The sequence below is a fragment of the Talpa occidentalis genome, unplaced genomic scaffold (assembly GCF_014898055.3).
Source record: "Talpa occidentalis isolate TD23 unplaced genomic scaffold, MPIMG_talOcc4v2.1 talOcc4.12, whole genome shotgun sequence".
NCBI lineage: Eukaryota > Metazoa > Chordata > Mammalia > Eulipotyphla > Talpidae > Talpa > Talpa occidentalis.
The window spans coordinates 57750626-57771839 of record NW_023601212.1 but is presented as its reverse complement, the minus strand read 5'-3'; the positions used below and the strand labels follow the sequence as shown (position 1 = coordinate 57771839).

General features: G+C 40.1%; 1 protein-coding gene across 2 annotated transcripts in view; it reads left to right on the top strand.

Moving 5' to 3' along the window:
• Positions 1–21214, top strand: part of PAPPA2 (pappalysin 2) — a 461662-nt gene that overhangs the window by 297764 nt on the left and 142684 nt on the right. For both annotated transcript variants that reach the window (XM_054693452.1, XM_037506421.2), the window contains 3 exons: positions 2573–2718; positions 16048–16341; positions 18324–18516. In XM_054693452.1, coding sequence (XP_054549427.1) covers positions 2573–2718; positions 16048–16341; positions 18324–18516 — 633 coding nt within the window. The remainder of the gene's footprint in view (positions 1–2572; positions 2719–16047; positions 16342–18323; positions 18517–21214) is intronic.

The following is a 21214-nucleotide window of genomic DNA, read 5'->3' as shown; positions in this document are numbered from 1 at the left end:
CTTTTTGGTTAGAGAATAATCTTGACAACAGTCTTTGTTTCTAGCTAAAGATTTTCCTCTATTATTTCAACTAACAACTGCCTCCAACTCTCACTAAATATAAAACACTTACTTTCTCTTATTTACTTGCTGAGATTTCTGTCAACATCTCTGTGGAGTGCAGGACTCAGGTTAAGCACACCTGGCTTGCAACCAGCGTGATATAAACACTGTCATGTGGAAGGGTCATTTCTGGCTGGAGAGAGAGCTGCAGGAAGAAAAGAGAGCTGAGTTAAACCAGCTAAAGATGTTGGTGGTGAAGAAGGAGGCCTCTTACAGGAGGCTCAGGGAAAATTAGAGGAACTGCTGGGGTGAGAGAGGACAGAAGATGGCGGCCAAGACTGGTAAATGACAGAAAAGCCAGTGATACGCAGATAGCTCAACTAAACTGTACCAAGAACGAAGGATTTGGGGAAAATAAGGACAGAGAAAAGAGAAAAATTACCATCACCAACTCCCACTTTCAACGGGAACTCTGGAATAGGGACAGAAAAAAAGAGGGGACAATTCTTCTTTCTTGATCTTCTGACTGTGTGTAGGTCAGTCTCTAATTCTCTGTGCCCTTAATTTTTCTGTTCTCCTCCCTTCTATTTCCTTTCCTTCCTTTCTTTTCTTTTTCCCACCCTCCTCTCTTTCCTTTCACCCCCCATTCCCCCTCTGCTCCTTTCTCTTGGTTTATTGAATCATCCACATGTTGAAGTGTTACTTGATGTCATCACAGTTCCAAACCACCAATTTGTCAATACAGGAAATTGCAGTTATTTTTAATAAAGGAGCAAGGGAAAGGGAATGTGACTAATGTCCAGGGACCCAGGCAACAGTCCAAAAAACAATGTGTCTCCAGGAAGCAGCAGAAGGAATATACCTCTGATCACATGTAACATCATCCCATGGGATTCGTATGATTTTTTGTGGGGACTGAGAGCTATTTTTCCAAGGTATTATAAGTGAATAAGAACTAACATTTTAAAATCATTTTTCTCCAAAGCAACTTTTATTCTAAAACAAAATCTTTTTTTTTTGTTTCTTTATTTTTATTCCCCTTTTTGGCTCTGTTCCAAAGAAACAGTCTTCTTCATGATCTCAAATTCATAGATACTCTTTTTTGTTGTATCCTACATGTGTATTAAATGAGATGTTATCAACCATGGGGTTGAGAGGCACAGCCATCAAGAGAAGAATGGTCATGGGGGTCCTAACATGAGCTTCTGATTTGGGAGATTTCAGAGTCTACCAGGTCACTAACAATGAAACATGGTCTGTAATGGAATTTCCAACTTGTTTCAAAGAAACTGTCTCCCTAGCTGAAGCTATGATAGGGATAATCTTCTTTTTGGAGTGCAGACCACAGTCACCATGGGAAGCATTCTGGAAGTCCAAGGGTCCAATGAGCTCTGGTTTAGTTGTTCCTTCTTAAAATAGCTCTTCAGTGAGAACAGTGAGGCTCTGTTTGCTCATAGTAAAATTTTAACTTTCACTGATGCTCATAAGATGAAGTCCTTTTACTATACATGAGCTTATAAATAAATCACATGCTTGTTTCCTTTTTTAATGGGCCTCTGGGCATGTGTTTCCAATAAGCCATAACCTGTGCATAAGTGTGAATGTAATATTGCCTAGTGCTTTGAAGGCCACTAATAAAGATACTTGGTAAGTATCATAAGGAAATTGGAGTAGGGGTGGAGTTTGTGTGGATTAAGGGACCAGAAAGAAAAATGTGCATACAATTAATATTCTTTGCAGTAGCTTTATGATGTATTCTACTCCCTATAACTCATCTCATTTTTTCCCTTTTTTTCTTTAAAAATTACTACTTGAAGCACTCATATGCTGAAACAGATTCCATTTGTCCTCTTATAATAACAATAATGCATTGTGGTGGAAAGAATCAAGGACTGAGAGTTGGAGATAATCCTCACCATGGCCTGGGGATAATTCTCAGGGTAAAGAATTAGGTGTGCCAAATAAGACAACAGTGCAAAAAAAAATAATAACAATACAAAACACAACAACAACAACAAAAAAGCAATTATAATTCAGAGACATCCTGCAGGGGAGGAGGAGGGAGGGATATCAGAGGGAGGAGCACAGGAGATTGTGGTGCATTGGTGAAGGAAAATCTATGGGGACTACATCTGAGGGGAGGGAAGCAAATGTTGTTTAAAAAGCAACAATGATGTAAAAATAAATGAACAAAATGAAAAAAAGAATAATACTATTGGATTTATCTTGAAGAAATGATCTGGGTGCAGAGTAGGGAATTGAATATGCTATCAAATACTGAGCATTCATATAGAGAGTTCAGTGCTAAATAAAAAAGGTGGGATGTTATGTATCTTGTCTCGAATAACATTTTGTTAATATCCCAAATTTGTATTAGTGCCTTTTCCCTGGTCTTACGATAATTTGTTCTCAGCTTCTCAGACTTCCTCAGTGCTGACTAGGAGTTTCAGAATTTGCTTAGGTATGGCTGTGCTGTTCTCAAAATACCAAACCTTGGGTGTGACATGTTCTCCCTTTGTGTCCCCTGCAGGGCATATATGAGTGTGAAGGAACTCAAGGAGGCACTACAGCTCAACAGTACTCACTTCCTCAATGTCTACTTTGCCAGTTCTGTGCGGGAAGACCTTGCAGGTGCTGCCACCTGGCCTTGGGACAAGGAAGCCACCAGCCATCTGGGTGAGTAAAATGAAGACCAAATATTGTTTAAAAAATTGAGGGGTTCTGAGCAGAATTTGTGTGAGTTCAAGGGAGGAGAAAGCAAAAATTGCATTGACTCAATGAATTAGATGCTTTTCTTTGAGAATGGTGTTTGGGAATAATCTGTCAAACTATTTAAGTCCAGACTTCTAAAAGATGTTAGGGCAAGGGCCTCCCTGGTGTTGCAAAGGGTTTAGCACAGCACTATGAAGCAATCCAAAGCCTTCACAGCATGAGTTCAATCCCCAGCTGGCCAGGGAGCTACCCACATGGCACAACATACCTCTCCTGTCTTGCCTACTGCTCTCCTCAGCAGTGTATTTCAGTCAGTCTGCCTGTTCTGCTCCCCACTCTGTCTCTGGTGAATTCTCTCACCCTGCCACCCCTAGCTTGTACCCCAGTTCTTGTATACATAAATAAATAAATATTAAAAAAAACATATTAGGGCAAACAGAGGTAGATAGATACCCAGAATGTTTAGTCCAAATGTATAATCTAGGTTTAGTCCAAATGTATAGAAATTGCTGGCATGGACTAACTTGTACTTTAAGTTATAGAAGCAAATACTCAGACTAGAAAAAAGATGCTGAACTTTGAAATCTCTTTTGCAATAATCATTGTATGATCCCATTTATGTAGTATTCTCAAAATAACAAAATTATACAGATAGAGAAAAAGTTAATGTTTTCCAAAAGTTAGGAGTGGGTAAGTTGGGGAGGGAAGTGATATGTGTGGATACAGAAGGGAGATCTTAATGGTGATGGTATGATTCAGTATATTGACTGTGGCTGTGGTTATACATAGGTATGCATGTGATGTAATTATATGGATCTGTGCAATACACATAGATGACTACTTGTAAAATTGTGAAATCTGAATTTACTTTGTGATCTTGATGCATAAGCAGAGAACTTCACATAGAGCTGCTGCTGCTCTGTGCATGCTCATTGAATATGGGATGAATGAATAAATGTTTTCAAGAAATGTTTAAATTATTTCATAATAAATTTCCAAAGACCCTAAGGATATTTACAAACATGTATTTACAAACATATAGGGATATTCTCAAACATCTTAGGGATAACTGTGTTCTACTATAACATGTTTCATAATGTGGTTTTCAGAAGTAGAAGACAAGACAGAATAGCCAAGAGATCTGACTCAATGGGAAATTTCTCATGTTCTTACTTATTTCTTCTTGTTCAATTACAACTGTGATTGAAGGAACTGTATTGATCTAAATCAGGTGTAGAATAGTATAGAGAGCTGACATACCATGATAAAAGAAGTCATTTAGGATTGTCTAAATAAAGTCTTTCAAAGACTCAAGATTATCTATCTGTGTCAACATGCAAGACCCCTGCATTTTGAGAGTTAACTGTGTGACCTAGCAGGTAATTACAATAGTCTGAAAATATCAAGACTGAATTCAATTTCTGACTACCAGTAGCCTAAGTTCTTTGGAAAAACAAGGGTCCTCTATAGTCCTCCTTTGCCATCATGAATATTTTCTGCATCAGTTTGTGTTTTTTATGCTGTAGGAATGTAAGGCAGATTTTTTCAATAAGTAAATGAATGAATGGGAGCTCCTTGAACTCTCATGTTCACTGGTTTGAGTGCCTTGGTACATAGCACCTAAACTGAAAATAAACCTTCAAGGCAGAACACTTAAATTAGTGGAAAGTTAGTCCTTTTACAAGCTAGTAATACCATATTTGTGATTATTCAATGATTCATTTATTTACAGAAATCTGTTGAATCTGTTTTGTGGCAAGACCAGAAACTGAATAATAAAAGAAATTTACTCTAAAGGTTTGCACAGCATAATTTGGAGACAGACATGAACATCCACCTTTGTTTTCTTTTCTTTTTTCTTTTTTTTTTCTTTTCTTTCTTTCTTTCTTCTTTTTTTTTTTTTTTTGGTAACTTAGTTTCAAACTAAGATAAAAGTTTCAGGTTCATTGTTGCTCACTTTTATTTTTTTTTTAAATTTTTTAAAAAGATTTATTTATTTATGCATACAAGAGCTGGGGTATATGCCAGAGATGTGAGGGGTGAGAGGATTCACCAGAGACAGATCGGGGAACAGAACAGGCAGGCTCATGAAATACACTGCTGAGGGGAGCAGCGGGTGAGACAGGAGAGATCTGCTTCACCATGTGGGTTTCTCTCTGGCCAGCCAGGGATCGAAGTCATGCTGCAGTGGCTGCAGATTACTTCATAGTGTGGTGCTTAACCCCTTGTGCCACCAGGGAGGCCTGTTGCTCACTTTTAACAACTGTATATATCATACCATGCCCACCAAATATCCAGTCACCATCCATCACCAACAAATTGGTCCCCTCTACCTGTTCTTCCCATATCATCACCTCCAGTAACCACCATTCTGTGGTTAGAGTCTAAGAGCTTGTTCTTGTTTTGTTCATTTGCTTTTTATTTTTATATCCACAAATGAATAGATTATACTGTAGTATTTCTTTCTGCTTCTGACCTATTTCTCTTTGCATAATCCCCTCAAGTTCCATCCATGTTGTCAATAAATGACAAGAGTTCATCTTTTTTTTATGGTTGAGTAGTATTTAGTTATGCACATTTATCATGTGTTCGCTATCCATCATCAAGGCATTTGGGTTGTTTTTATATCTTGGCTATTGAATATATTCATCGAACATGTGTGATGGTGCCACACCTGAGGTTGAGTGGAAACATGCAAAAAAACATGCCTGATTGTACTAAAACGTCAGCAAAAAGTTCTCAGAAGGGCTGAAATTTGAGAGGAGAGTTGAAATTTGAGCAGATAATGAGAGAGCAGTCCAGAGTAAAAAAAACGGTAGATGCTAAGATCCCAAATTTACAAGCTTGGGTATGCTTATGTTAGTAGGCAGACTGAGGGAGACTCCCAAACTCACATGCTCTATTGGGGTCTGGCCATCTGTGTGTCCAAAGACAAAGCATATTTAATGTGAATGTGCTTTAATAGTGTTAATGTGCATCAGAGAGAAGAAAAGATAAATTTCCCAACAAAAACCCAAAGTTACCCATCCCCTCATGAGTAAATTCCCAGCTAAAAGAGGATTGGCATGAAATGGGGCCATTAGACCTAAAATCTGGCCACAAGTCTAAGGTACCATAGGATGGGGGTGAAAGGGGCAGGCAAGTCTGAGATTAAAGTCCAAATCAAAATCAAAGTCTAATCAAGGTAGTGGCTACCATTGTTAGCATCCACACATGTCTGTCACCCACATATCTCTTCCAAGGATCTCTACATATCTCAACTCCATCTCCCCAAAGTCCCTGGTACAAGGTCAAAGCTGAGAGGTGAACAGGTCCTTCTCCACATGTCTCTTCATGTGCCTCCCCTCTGTCTCTCCAGATGTTCTGAGCCCACCTGCCTTTTATGTTATATAGCTTCACCTGGCCTCTCTGTTCTACCCCTCATTAGATGGGTCGAGAACACAAAACCTTCCCTTTTTATGAAGGTGCCTCTTTTATACTTAGAAGTGGGATAAACTTGGAATAGCTAGAGCAGTGCTCTTCAAACTTCTTTTTGCTCCCTTGTGCTCTGTAAATGACTTTGGAAATGTGCTGTACCTGTTCATAAATTCTAAGAGTAACATCTAAGTTTCAATAATAGCAAATAATATAATTTCTGGCATATCATTTTAAATTATTGACATCTTAAAATAAATGTTAAACTGTCCTTCTAAACATAGCCTCAGTAGCATAATTTGATAACTGCCATCATTCATTTAAAAAACTCATGGTCACACACTTTTTTTGAGCAACTCTGCACCTGAGCTTTTGTTTTATCTTTGAATTTGTTTCTATTCTATTTTTTCTGTACAACTTTATACCAATGCAATATATACATATACCAATGCATCATATACATATTTTTAGAAGTCTTTAGTTGATCATCTATTTCTCTGCTAAACATGTATTTTGAATAAAACATATTTTTATGAACTTTTAACTAAGCTTTTTATTTGTAGATAATTATATATTCATATGTAAATGTAATAAATTATACAGAGATTCCACATATCCTTTAACCATTTTCCTCCAATGGCTACATCTTACAAAACTGTATCACAATATCATTATTGGGATATTGATATTGATTAAGACTGATATGATCATAAACTATAAGACATAAAATTTTCTTCTTAATTGAGTTTTCTTTTGAAATGATTACTTGTCCAAAATTGTTCAGAAGAATGTTTAAAAATGTTGACTAGCTAATGAATAGAATGGAAAATAAAAGTTTTAATGAATGGGAGTAGTTTTTCCTCCCTTAAATTAGTTCTTGAGTCTATGGATAAATAATTCTTATTACTATAATGAAACAGGATTTGGAATCATTATACTGATTTTGTTTTCTTTAATAGCTCTCAGTGCTAGAAACTTTGTTCACATAAATAAGTAGATGGGTCAAGCAGAGTTCTGTTTGATTGACTGAGTGGATGGTGGTCCAAGGTAGAAAATATAGGAAAAGGAGGAGAAAATGAGAAGCCAGTTTCGGGTTGGCTGATTAATTTTGGATCTCTACAAATCTGAGTGAGAAGGGACTTCCACAGAAGCAGGAGGAGGGGAGCAGGATTCTGGGCCACAATAAACACCCAAAGAGAAAGGCTTGAGGAAGTTCCCTGCAGGCCACAGATACCATTGCTGCAGAGATCAAGTGAGTCCAGGGCATCTTGGCCAGGTTAGAGGGGAAAGTCAATCACTGCCTGGCATAGAAGTTGGATGCTTAAGATCTTGGGCCAAACATCTAATTGTTCTCAGGACTATTTGTATTGAAACAGACAGCCAGAAATCCTGATCATTTGACAGCAGGCTCCAGAAAGCAGGGAGGCAGAGCGCCCTGTGGGAGTGAACTTGAACCTGGCTCATAATGGGTATGTTAGGATCTTCAAATGAGTCCAGATAACATGACCCTTGTAGAGAAAACAAAACAAAACAGAGAAAAACAAAACAAAACAAAACAAAACACAACCTTTGAATGATAGAATGGATCATGACTTCAAACAGAAAAACAAATGGGATCTTGAATAAGATGGGTCCTTAGTTTCCTCATATGCAATATAGGCATGAGGAAGAGTGTCTGGCATATGATAAGATGAATAGTAGTGGTAGTAGTAGTAGTAGTAGCACTAGTAGTAACACTACTAGTAGTAGTGGTAATAATGGTAGTGATAGTAGTGCGGGATATAGGCACATCTTGGCAGAGGATCCTATGAAGACAACCTTTGGAACAAAATTTTTGCAGGATATGAGCTTTATGCCCTGAAATTGCAGTGTCCCAAAGGTAAAGATATGCATTCATAAGTAAGTGAGATAAATAATAACATTTATTTATAATGAATTGAGAGGTCACCTCTTTTAAAACATATCCTAGTAATCATTGAATCCTTTGTAACTCAAAACATTGCCTGACATGGGATAACTGCTCAATAAATGATGTTTTAATCCATAAATTATAGAAAATATTCTGTACATTCATATTCTGTAGTGCCTAAAATTCTGACAGGGGTGTGTGTGTGTGTGTGTTTGAAATATTATATTCACCTGGAAGGAAGTATAAAGTTGCATAATAAGTCTCTAATATCTTAGTAGTAACATTTTCAGCTTTTAATAATCAGATTATTTTTCTCCATGATATGGGAGTGGCTAGGGAGTCTTAAGTGCTTGAAGGAATCGGAGTAAATGTGACTGAGACCAAAAATGGCATCAGACTACAAAATCTTTACCCTTTATGCATTGTCTTGGTTTGATCTTGCACAGAACAAGCACTTCCACCTAATAAGATCACAGGCTGTAAAACTAAGAAACCAACACAAGATTTGTAGATGAATGTTGCTGTTAAGAATTTGCCCCTTTTTATAGTTCTTGTTATTTTTTTCTCCATTTCTTTTTCTCCCTTTTTCTCCATCTCTTTCTCTCCTGTCTCCTGACCCACCTGTGCCATTTTCTTCCCCTGCCCTGCCCAGAAATGTTCCTTCCTTGAACCCCAACATGCGCTGTGATAGGTCTGTCCCTTCATCCTGAAGAGAGTGTTTTGGGGAGTGTGTTTCAGCTAGTACTGGAAGTAATTATGTAGGCACCTGCAGACCAGTCTTCAGCCTCCTTGTTTTATGGCCATATAACATTTAGCCCTAAAAGTTTTACAGAACTGTTTTAAAGTCATTTCAATTTGTGTCCTTCTCTTAAACTTCCTGAATTTTTTAAGTAGAAGTGGTTTGGGGAATCTTTTTATTCCCCATGAGCCACTCTGGTGGTCTTGTACTAAAGCTGGGTAAAGCCAGTTGGCATTTGGAAGCACGTCACTTTGGGAACTTGGCTGGCTGCTACTGATTTCATTTTTTCATCAGCAACTTCTCTCTCTTTTCTTCCTCTGCACCATTCCTAGACCACACGACAACCCTGATTATTGTTTTAGTTTGTTCCTTATAATCAAGACTGAAAGATTTCTAAGAAGGCATCTGTGCTCCCCATGCCAGTCCATAAAGCAACAGCTGTGCCACACATGGCTGCCAGTTGTGAAATCCAGGCAGCCCCATTCGCATTATGTTTTATGTGCAAGTTAGTAGTGCTGACGTAATTGAGTTCAAATCCCAGTATACACATTCAGGTATGCAAGAAATGTGACTATTTTTCTGCAATTGAACTCAATCTCTATTTTGAGTCCCTATGTTGCTGGGTGGTAGAAACTTACTCTCAATCAGTTGAGCTTCTTTGCTGTATCTCATTGTGGAGATGGATTATATATCTCAAGGCCATGGGGGAAGGGGCCACTTGGTCCTAGTCATCAGGTGATGCTGGTTATAGTTAGTGAGCATTGTTGTCATCACAGTCTTACTTTCAGGGGATTTCTGGAAGCCTTGCTTTCTCCTTTCCCTCTGAACCTTGCTGTTCAGTCTTTGTCTTAGAGCCAGGCCACTTACCCAGGAATCCATCACTCATGAGGGGGAAGTCCCCCCACAGTCAGATAATATACACCTGTTTTGACTCTTTATCTCTTTGCTGGGTTCTCAAAAGATAGGGTGCAATCCACTTTGTACTGGAGCTACCACCATCTCTACATTCCCATTATTTACCTTTTATCTCCTTTCTCTTCTTTCAAGTTAGGCGAATGCTTTCTAGACTAAGATGAAGTGGAGGTGTTGGTAATGTGAGGCAAGGATCACTATCCTCAATTTACCCTTCATGGTGGTTACACCATGGAGTCCTCTCAGGGAAAAGTGACATAGACTTTGGAAACCTCACACCCAGAAAAGTACTTCTTTTTTGCTTTATACTCTGTCATATACAGGTGTCCTTGTTTTTCAAAAGTTCCATTCTGCCACTTTTATGAAAGACCACATTAGTCCACTTTTCACTAACCAAAAGAATCCTAAAAGGGTTTTTGCTCTTATGACAAAAAGTCAAAACAGCATTCAGCATTGATTTTTGCAGCAGACGTTCTAACGGCAGCAATACTCCAAGCAATGAGAGTGACTCAACCAAACGCCTTCCCCAGACCTACTTTACACTGATTGTATGGACATCATTTCTGACCTTAGTAGATTATGGTATCATTTTAGGCTTTATGTGTTACTTGGTATCATTTGGTAGGCTATTTTTGGGGTTTAGGAATGCTCAAAAAATTAATATAAATTACTATTAATTGCTTCTTAGCTTTTTGCCATTTTGACTTAAAAGAGGTTTCTTTGAACCTCTGACTTTTATACGGTGTTATCACTCAACATTACCTTAATAAAAATAATGCAATTTTTTTAAAAATAAAAAGGTATTACAGGAACACTCCAGTACCACACAACGAGGAAACCTATACTTACTACTAGGATTAGCAAGGTAATTAGTGCAGAAGAATCTGGCTTTCTGCATTGGTAGTGGGGGAGGGGCCAGGGAAACAAAGAACCACTGGGGTAAAATGTTCATATTTGCAAAATGTTGACCCTTCATTTACACTGTCGCTTCAAAATTTTCCCTGAGTGGGTACTCCTGGTCTTGTCATCAGTCCTTGGGCAGCTTTGCAAAATAGGTATCGGGAAGATGAATAAAGGTAAAGAGAGTCTGACAGTGTCTTAGTGAAGATTGGGAGGTGAAGGTGTGGTTGAAAACATATGTTGGCATGTCTGTTCATTTCCTGTTTCAATGTGGTAGGTGAGAGCAGAGAACACAAGGGAAAGGATTTCATTATATAATGGGAAAGGAATCTCATCTACCCCAAACCAAACTTTATTCTTAAGTGTTTTCATTTTCTCCTCCAAGAAGAGGAGAAACAAAAATGAACAATGATTTTGAGTATAGGGAGTGCTAATTCTCTCTAAGCAGAGAAGTAGGAAGGAATAAATTATTGCTACTATAGGGGAAAAAAATCACTGATTTCAGGCCACTAGGAATAATTTTTGGATGTCAATGTTATCCATGAAGATATTGAACATTTGTCTGTTTTCAGTCTATCCAGTTGTTGTCTGTCTTCTGGGTACCCATAGATCTCAGGATCAAAACAAGAAAATATGAGCAGCTTAGGGCAGATCAGAAGTCTCCTTATGAGGATGATTGTCTGTCTTGTCTGGTGATGCCTGGTTTCATTCTGAGACATCTGTCTGCCTTGTTTGTGGTCCGGCTCTAGCTTCCATTCTGTTGATGAATGAAGATGGTTAGTTGGGAACCAATGAGGAGTGGAGGTAAATGAGCATGTGTGGGGAGACACAGTATGCAATTATAGTGAAATTGACAAATGGGTTAATACATGTTTTGAGTTACTTTGTTCTAAAAAATAAGCTAACTGCTTATTTATATTATTGCTTCAATCTTCATAACCACTCTTCAGGCTCGGAATTCTTAGTATTACCATGAGCAGTTTAAGAAGTGAAAGTTTGAGAGTTTTTAAGTAGTTATCTCCCAAAATTAGGGTCAGCACATTTCCAGAGGTTTTTGCAGCCAAAGAAGGAGCCCTGGTCACGGCAAAGACCATCCTGTGTGAGAGACTCGTGTGTAGTGCAGTAAGGGCCCACTTATAATCACTCAGAGCCTGACGCATGTATCTGTAGTGACAGAGGAAGGAAGTGTGGGGTGTTGGTACTAGTTTCAGAAGATGATGCTGATTTTTTGAATATTAAAATATACTGGAAAGTAACATTTTGTAGCACCTTTTCTTTACTCCTGTGAAATTGCTTCTGGGAAAGGATTGCACCTTTCCTTGAGAGGGTGGGAATTCAGAGTTGCTTACATCTACATGGGTCAGACCTAATGGTGTGCCAGGTGGAAGGAGTCGCCATTCTGGAGACTCAGTTTATTTTATATTTATCATGCTTTTTTCCTTCTTAATGAAAAGAAATCCTCACATTCCTCTTTTTAGATTTTTGGGTAACAAAGTCTTTACTCTTCACTCAGGCTTTGGCATGAGTATTGTGTACATGTGTGTACATGTGTGTGCATATCTGTGTGTTAGATTTTTATCAAAATTTGAAGGAAATGTTATGAATTAAACCGTGAAACAAATAAATGTCATTGTTATCCACGTTGGGGTATGTGTGTCTGTGTGTCTGTGAGTGATTATAGCTCACCCCACTCATAATTTAATAAGTTTGTCTGGGTTAGATAAAGAGGGACCAAGAAGAACAGGGTCCATGGGAGGAAATGGAGAGCTCAAGCTGGTGGAAAGGGTGTGAGGATAAATGGGCAGTGAATCTGGATCACTTGAAAATCTCTAACAGATAATACTGAGACATTGATAGCAGTTGTTTCCAGCTCTTCCCCTTCCCCTCAGACAAGGGAGAGATGGGAATCTTGGAATAAAAAGTATATGGTGACAGTTCATAATAACACAAATTCCTTATGTGGTATTTATGATCATCTACCACAGTCCTGCAAGTTGGCTCTTAGAGGGATGGCATGAGAATAAGGAGAAATCTTAGTGAGAAGACCATCTAGGCTCCCATTTTTACAAAGGAAGAGACCTAGGAAAAGGCTTAAGAGCAGGGTCAAAGTCATACAGCCAGTCAGGGTCAGGACCACACTCCAAGTCCTTCCAGTTCTAGCCCATTGTGATTCCATCATCATAAGGTCTAGCAGGCAGAATTACTCTAAGAGTTCAAAGACGTTGGACATTTCCCTTAACATGCATTGGTGTACATAGCACTGAATCCCAAATTAGAATGTGCAAGATTCTATTCAACACACATATAGTAACTAAGCTCATTACTGTGTCTTCCATACAGATGATTTGGGGGCAGAAGTCTCATCTCTCTAGAATCAAAAATATAACTGTCAGTAAGTGTGTTAAAAGGCTTATGTTTCTAATTAAAATTTAAGTGCTGTCTGGTTAAATCTGTATTCTCCTGTTTGGGAATGTCTGCTAACAGATATATGGGAGGGGACCTTGGCCAATTGTCCTGGGCATGGAGACTTGCTGGAAGTGTCAAAGACATTTTTATGCTTCTCCTCCACTTATAAATAAGCTAATTTATTGAAAGGTGACTATGAATCTGTTTGAGACTATTCTTAGATTTAAAATGATCTCATGATGTGGAGAGAGGCAGAGACTTTCAGAGGTTGACTAAAAGCTCGCTATTATTAACAACCTTCTTCATATCACTCTCAAGTGTTCAAAGGGTCACATTCCCAGTCTTTCCTTCCTTGACACATGGTATTTTACCATCCCTTCTCCTTCTCTCTGGAACCTTATTTCTGTTCAACTCTCATTTCCTTTCTTTACAATGGAGAAGATCACAAGAGGATTTGGATTGAACATAGGAGGGAATATGATATTTGCTCACAGGGAAGGCATATGTGTAGAAAATAACTCTTAGTTTTTTTGTTATTTTTAAATTGCTCTCCAAGTTAAAAGGTATTCTACCCCAAACAAGTTCAAGTAAGTTTGGGAAACAAAGGGTCACACAAATTTGCTGCAGGACTTTTTAGGACCTTTAATATAAATTTTCACGTGACACGTTGCATTCATCTCAAGCACCACTGATTTACTTCTCTCCTTCCCCAAAGTGCTACTGAGACTTAGAGTGAATTTTAGCCTTTGAACATCCTATTTCTGATTGGTTTTTGAATCCAAAATTTGGTTAGAGGTGAGGGGAAGGAAAAGAAAGGGATTGAGTGTATGTAGAGGGAAGAAGTGTGCTAGGGAAAAAGACTGAAGATAAAGGAGAACTTAAAAAGACAATTGGGATAGAACAAGACTGTTCTCTTCGGAGATCTTTCTTGATGTGAAGGTCAGTGTTGCTATTGGAGAGCTGAGATTATAAAGGCCTATGAACTTTGAAAATGATTATTGCTATAATTGCATATGTAAACATGAAGGGATAAGCATCTTCAAAAGTGGAAAATGGTGTATTGCACCAGGTTTATTTAAATATTGGGTACTCGGGATGTTATTGAAATAGATGTGTGTTGAAACTACTTCAACTTTGTGTTGACCTAATAATGACGCACAAATGTAACAAGTATACACAAATTAATTTGGATAATATGAATATTTAATGGAAGTGATAGAAATAACAAGCAAGGGAGATGAGGTCTGGGTCTGTTTTAGATGTGAAAGTAGGCAATATATCTCTGGACAAGTCTGGACCTGGCTTAGTTAATGTCAGCATGATGGAGCAGACGGGGAAACTGGAACTAGGGCTTGGAAACTGTATAGTAGTAACGACAGATCAAGGTATTTATTATAGAAACCAGATACCCCAGTACCAGACTCATGACTGTGTCTTGTCCAAAAAATCATGTATGGGGCCTCCCCTGGTGGCGCAGTGGTTGAACGCTGGGTTGCGAGGCTGCCCGTGGCCTCTGCGGCGCCAGTTTGGTCCTCGGCCGCCGGGGAGGGTCCCACGTGGCGCACAGACCTCTCTTGCCACGCCTGCTGCTCCCCTCAGCAGTGTATTAAAAGAAAAAAAAAATCATGTATGTAGTTATCTACATGATATCATATAGAGCTCAGGAATGGGACATAGTCCTTGGAATGAGGACTGGGTAAAGAATGACAGACTTTTCTTCTGGAGGGCCTGCCAGACTCAGCAGTATACTGCTAGAGGGAAGGCTCAGGTAGGAGGAACCGTGGGGAAAGAAGGAAAGCAGGGCTTGAGAAGTTAGGCAGAGAGAAGTTGGGGAACTTGGAGGTCATTAGCCTTCTCTTTTGTAAGGTTACAGTGACACCATGGGGTCTTTCAGCTAGACCAAATTGGATGCAATGAATTCTTCTTGGAAACCTTACCCTTATATTTTCAGAGATTCTTAGGGGGTGAGGATGGGAAGAATTTCTGCAGTGCCTGTGACATTTTCAATTTCAGGGTAGTTCAGTTAAATTTGCCTTTTGTCTCAGTTGGTTGTTAGCTCTGTGAGTGCAGGGACCATGACATCAGAAGCAGCATATACAACTCTCACTAAATTCTGATAATGTACCAAAGCTCAAAATAAAAACAAAACGAACAAAACCAAACCAAGAGGTAGGTGCTATCTCTACTTTACACACTAAGTCAGATAGTTGTTCAAATCTTCAAAGCTGGTACATGGAGGGGCCAGTGTCAGAACCAGATTTTCCTAGCTCCAAATCCCATGTTCTTTCTCCTAGACCAAAGGTTCTCAACCTGGAAAAGCTTTAAAAACAGTGATATGTTCTGTTCTCAAATATTTGGGCTCATGTCATATGGGCTAGCATTTGAACATCTGTAATTGTTTTATCCCCCCGCCCCAGGTGATTTTACTGTGCAGTCAGCATTGATAATCATGTTGTCTTATGTATATTGTTATTGTTGGTACCTCCCAGTTCAGCACTCACCAGTGACAGGAACTAAAGAAATGCTTAATAATGAGTTCAGAAGGTGTGTGTAGCTATCAGGAACTTTCCAAATGCTACTTGGAGTTACAAATGCTACTTGGAGTTACAAAGTGAATTCTTTTTTTAATTTGTTTATGCATACAAGAACTGGGGTGTAGGCCAGAGGTGCAGGGGTGATAGGATTCACCAGACACAGAGTGGGGAGCAGAACAGGCGGATCTACTGGAATACACTACTGAGGGGAACAGTGGACAAGACAGGAGAGGTCTGCTGCACCATGTGTGTTAACTCCCTGGCCAGGGATCGAACTCAGGTCACAGTGGCTAGAGATTGCTTGATAGCGCTGATACTTAACTCGTATGTGACCAGAGAGGCCCTACAAAGTAAATTCTTTATAGACATTTTCAGATGATAAAATCAAACATTTGATGATTATCAGAAGACATAATTAAAGGTCAGAGGGCTGCTCTGCTTTACATGCTTAGAGATGTTTTCTAAACCTTCCATTGCAGGTGGTGTGGTCCTCAACCCAGCCTATTATGGCATGCCTGGCCATACCAACATCATGATCCATGAGGTGGGGCATGTCCTGGGCCTCTACCATGTCTTCAAAGGGGTCAGTGAAAGAGAATCCTGTGATGATCCCTGCAGGGAGACAGTGCCATCCATGGAGACTGGAGACCTCTGTGCTGACACTGCCCCCACTCCCAAGAGTAAACTCTGCCAGGACCCAGAACCTACCAATGACACCTGTGGCTTCACCCACTTTCCAGGAGCTCCATTCAGTAACTACATGAGCTATACAGGTAATCACATTAGTCTCACTGGGTTCACTTCCTTTGAAGATTCAGTGGGTGGTAGAGCTTGGGGCTAGGAGGTTGGAGCTATGGGAGGCAGGGAGGATTAGCCAGCATTCATTCATGTCAGGGAGTCGAAGTGTGTTTAATCATAATATATTCTTTTTTCTCATGTCCTTGAAGAACCTAAAGAAATATTGGGATATCACTGGGTCTTACTAACTGGATTCTCCACCACTAGAGATTATAAGAAAAACACACTTCTATTTCAGTTACAAAATGGGGCAAAACCCAAAGTCCTTTTGAGGTCCCTTTGGTTTCCAGAATGTGGTTATTTTTATTTTTACTCACATTCTTATATGTTGACTCTGCAAGAGAGTTCAATAGTGACAGGGAAAGAGATTTCTTCTTCCTTGTCCTCTCATTCCTTCATCATTTTTGACAAAAAGTAATGCCATTCACAGTTTCTTGATAATGGATAAAAATGTATTCCTAAAATTAAGGATTGCTTTGATTTGATGACTTATACCCCTGGTAGTCATGTGGAAGAATGGAGGTAATTTTTCTCTCAGGTGCAGGGGTTAGTCTGGTGATAAGTTCTTCTAGAACTATTCAAAATAGGATAAACCACAAGACCCTGGCTCTGCCTTTGAAGGGAAAAAGAGCAGCGAACTGTCCTGCCTTAAGACAACAATACATTCCTACCCAAGTCTCTTTTTGATGTCTAATCCAGGAGCATCAGATTCATGAGGGCCAGTATTCTTGCTTACTTACCAAAGACTCAGTGGCCCTTGTGTGGCACAGAGAGACCACACAATGGGGTGATGAGGGCTTAGCTGTGTAGGTAGTGCCTTAGAAGTGGGCAGAGGAAACATCTAATAAGCAGGAGAGATCATTTGATTTTTTATTCATTGAAAAGAGCCTTGAAACTAAGATAAATCCTTTTCTGAAGCTCTATGAAAAGTAGGAGATTTTGCCATTTCCAAGAGTGAGTGAGGACCATCCCACCCCAGGTCTGCTTCTTCTTTGAGCTATTGGCTCTCCCTCCCATGAGCATCTCTTCTGAATACTCACTAACCTTTGTCAAAGTCACTGGCCATAAAACAGGTGTCTGCAACCCCTCGAAGGATCACAGATGAAAAGGCCATGTATTGAAATACTGCCATCTGGTGGTTTTCTGAATAAGCAGCCATCAGCTCAGAGCAACCCTGTACCCGATGGTCTGAGTCCCACCGTGGTCCAACCCAACATCAAGATAATGGCCCTGATGTTCATAGCAGCGCTGTCCACAATCGCCAAGTGATAGAAACAACCTAAGTGCCCAATGACATGACTGAATAAAGAAGTTGTGGAATATATGCTCAATGGAATACTAGTCAGCTATTTAAAACGATGATATAATACTTTATTGGGCAAAATGGATGGACCTTGGGGTGATTATGCTAAGTGAAATAAGTCAGAAAGTGAAAGTTAGCAGATGATTCACTTATCTGTGGAATATACATAAACAAAAACCATACACTGACAAAGTACAGCAAAAACAGTCCTTAGACTGTGTGAAAAAATATACTGGTTACCAAAGAAATGGGAAAGGGGAAGGGTGGAGGGGGTACAGGAATGACGGGAACAGACCATTGGGATGTTTGATGGAGGGTCAGGGAAGCATGTGCACATGTGAAAGAGTAAAAGTGTAACCCAAACCTACACAGACATGTAAATGACTGACATTAATTTTTTTTTAAGTGGATGACGCTGCTTTAGAGATAAGCAAATGCTATTTATTCTCTGCCTTTTTTTTTTTTTTTTTTGCTTGCTTTTTCTGGAAAAGAATGCATTTACTCATTCAACAAATATTTCTGGAGCCTAGTAAGTGTGAGATACTGTGTTATGTGCTGGTGTTTAGGGTGGGATCAATGCAGAATTTATACCCATTCAGGTGGATTTCACAGGTAAAAACCTTCACCTCCCTATTGTGTTTTTTGTCTTTGCAGATGATAACTGTACTGACAGCTTCACCCCTAACCAGGTGGCCCGAATGCATTGCTATCTGGACCTTGTCTATCAGCAATGGAGCCAAAGCCAAAAGCCCACTCCCATCCCCATCCCACCCATGGTCATCAGGCAGACCCCCAAGTCCCTCACTCTCCACTGGCTGCCTCCAATTAGTGGAGTTGTGTATGACAGGTGAGAATGGCGAGCCGGTGTTATTTCTCTGTGGTGTTTCTTATGCACGAGATGAAGAAAGTGAAGTTAGAGGAACCCCAATTTGGAGATATAAATGTGGGCACCACTGCACAGGGCTGCCTGCTTCAGCCTACCCAGTTGTCATCTCCTCGGCAAACCCCCCCGGGACTCACATGCAAGCCAGTGGCTTGTCTAGCTACTCGCTGGTGAGGAGCCTATCAGGTGTTTCCTTGGAATGTCACCTCTGTCAGGCTTCCAGGAGCTGTGAAGAGGGTGATAAATGTGATGAAGATGAACCAACAAACCTAAGCTGGTGTTTGCCAGCTCGGGGAGTTAACCTTTCCCCCTTCTCATGTCATAGAGCATGTTGTGCTACTTCTGTTTGGGGGATGGGAGGTGAAGTTTTTACCTCCAAGAACTTCTGAAGCTGCCCAGTACCACAGGTTGTGCATCAGGGGCTTCCCTACATATGTGGACATTTCTAATGTCTTCTCTACTTCCTGTTGCGTCCTGCTCCTCATGCCACATGGCTACTGTCTTGTGAAATTGTCACCTGCTCATTTCCCTATTTGTCCCACTCATTTGGCAACCCTGAGGGCAGAACTATTTTTAGTGTCTTTATCTCTTGCTCTATCTCAACAGATATCTAATGCATGTTTATTGAAGAGCATAATGATACCAGAAGTTTGTTTTGCTTCATTCTTTGCATATTGATATCAATGAATACCAAGGGAATGTTTGTTAAAAGGAGAGAAGGTAGGACCACAATGCCATCTGGCAGCTGGTGGGAAGATAGAGGGATATGGTTTAAGTAAGAAGGATCAGATCCCATGTTGACCTGCGCCTTTCAAAACCTGCAGCCACCTTGTTCTAAAGCACAAGTAGCTATTGACTATTCAGTCCCTCTATGTGTGAAACATTGTGCAAGATCTCTTACCTGGGCTTGTCTCATTTGGTCCCTGCAGTAAACACAACTCTGCTTTATAAGTGAGAGATCTGAGGCATAGAGCCCCAAACTCCGCTACTAAGTAGAGGTGAATATGGGTCCATCCTTGAATTTCAGAAATAAGGAACATGGAATAGATGGTTTCTTTGAATTTAGAACTTTCCCATTTAGCAAGTAGATAACCCTCTTGTACTGTCACAGCCCTCCTGTGTCAAGTCCCAGGTAAGGAGCTGGGGGTTTCTACAACTCGGTTCTCCAAACTCCAGCTTTAAAAAAGCCTGGGGGAGAAGACAGTAGAGAAAGGAATGGGGAACCCACAACTAGCTTAATCATTTTTCAAATAAGTAGTCCCAGCCTGGTGGGATCTTGATAACTTGATGCACACCTAATGCAAACCATCGCTGAAGCCCACAGCCCTAGAGAGTAGCCCTGGCTGCCATCATCAGCACCTGAACTCTTTAGGGCTCCCCTGTGAGTCAACACGCACCTATGCGATACATGTAAGAACCCTCTTCCCACAAGTGTGACCTTGTGCAGCTTCGGCTGGACAGGCTGAACTGTGAGTGCTTCATGGGCATGTGCAAGCTGGAGTTTTACGTCTATTTACGTAATGTGTAAACAATTTAATCTTTCAATTCTCTCTGTGGTACAAACGTTATGATAACGTAGACATCAGACCTGGCTTGCTCCAGTCTGTTGGCAGAGAAGGATGAGATTTGCTTCCTTTTCTCAGCTAGGTGGGCTGATGTTTTGAGGCTTCCCAACACATGTGTTGGGGAGACTCACGTCACACACCAGCCATTTGTGTCACACTTGGAGTTCTGTTTACTCCTCCCGGGTAGGTATTTGGAGTCCTTATGTCAGAGAGGAGCCCAACCACGCACTGAGCAGAGGCTCCGGGAGGGCCGAGTGCATCAAGGAAATGTGGTTTGGAATTGTGTCTACACTTAAATTGAGTGCTGATTGGAGTCAGAGGTTGGGGTTGAACTACACCTTTCGTTGCTGGAGTATTGGACACTTGATGGTGTTTGGGACTTGTGCTAGGGAATTAAGGAACTTATTGTGACCTTAGCAATTTACTTAATCTCTAAGAGTCTGAGTGCCCTTCTTTGTAAACAAAGGGTTCTTACAGGGCTTAGAAACAATTTGTGAAAAGCACTTAGAGGCAGAATGGGAGCCGGTAGCATAACCATCATCCCTATTCAACCATATTATTTTTCTAGCATATTACAAGATATTGTATTTTTCTAGCATATTACAAGATAATGTTTTTCTCCCCCTACCATTGAGAGACCTGGATTTGTGTTGTGTCCATAACAACTGGGCTTCTAAAAACATTCTAAATATCTGAGCCGAGCCTTACCAAGTGATTTCCCTTCGTGATTTAGCTGTCATTGACTGTGACTATTCCACTACCCCAAATTTTGTGCTTGAGGAGCTCTTCATAGTCAATACTAATTGTGGTGGGGGTGACTGTAAAAGAAGTGCTGGGGGCGATGCTGAGGCCAGCTTATGTGCTAACTGTTGGGGAGTGAAATTATAGAATTCAATTTGAAACTACTCGCAAGCAAAGGAGAACTAAAAGGAATGGGAATTCTTTTAACTCTGCAAAGCAGTGTCCTCAGACAGGAACAAGAATATATGGTGGGTGCCCAGGGAATACTGGGCACTCAAAAGAGTGGGAGGTTGCTAACCAAGCATACGAGTTTGCTAACCAGAGAAGCTGGGAAAATGTGATTAGGCAGGAGAAAT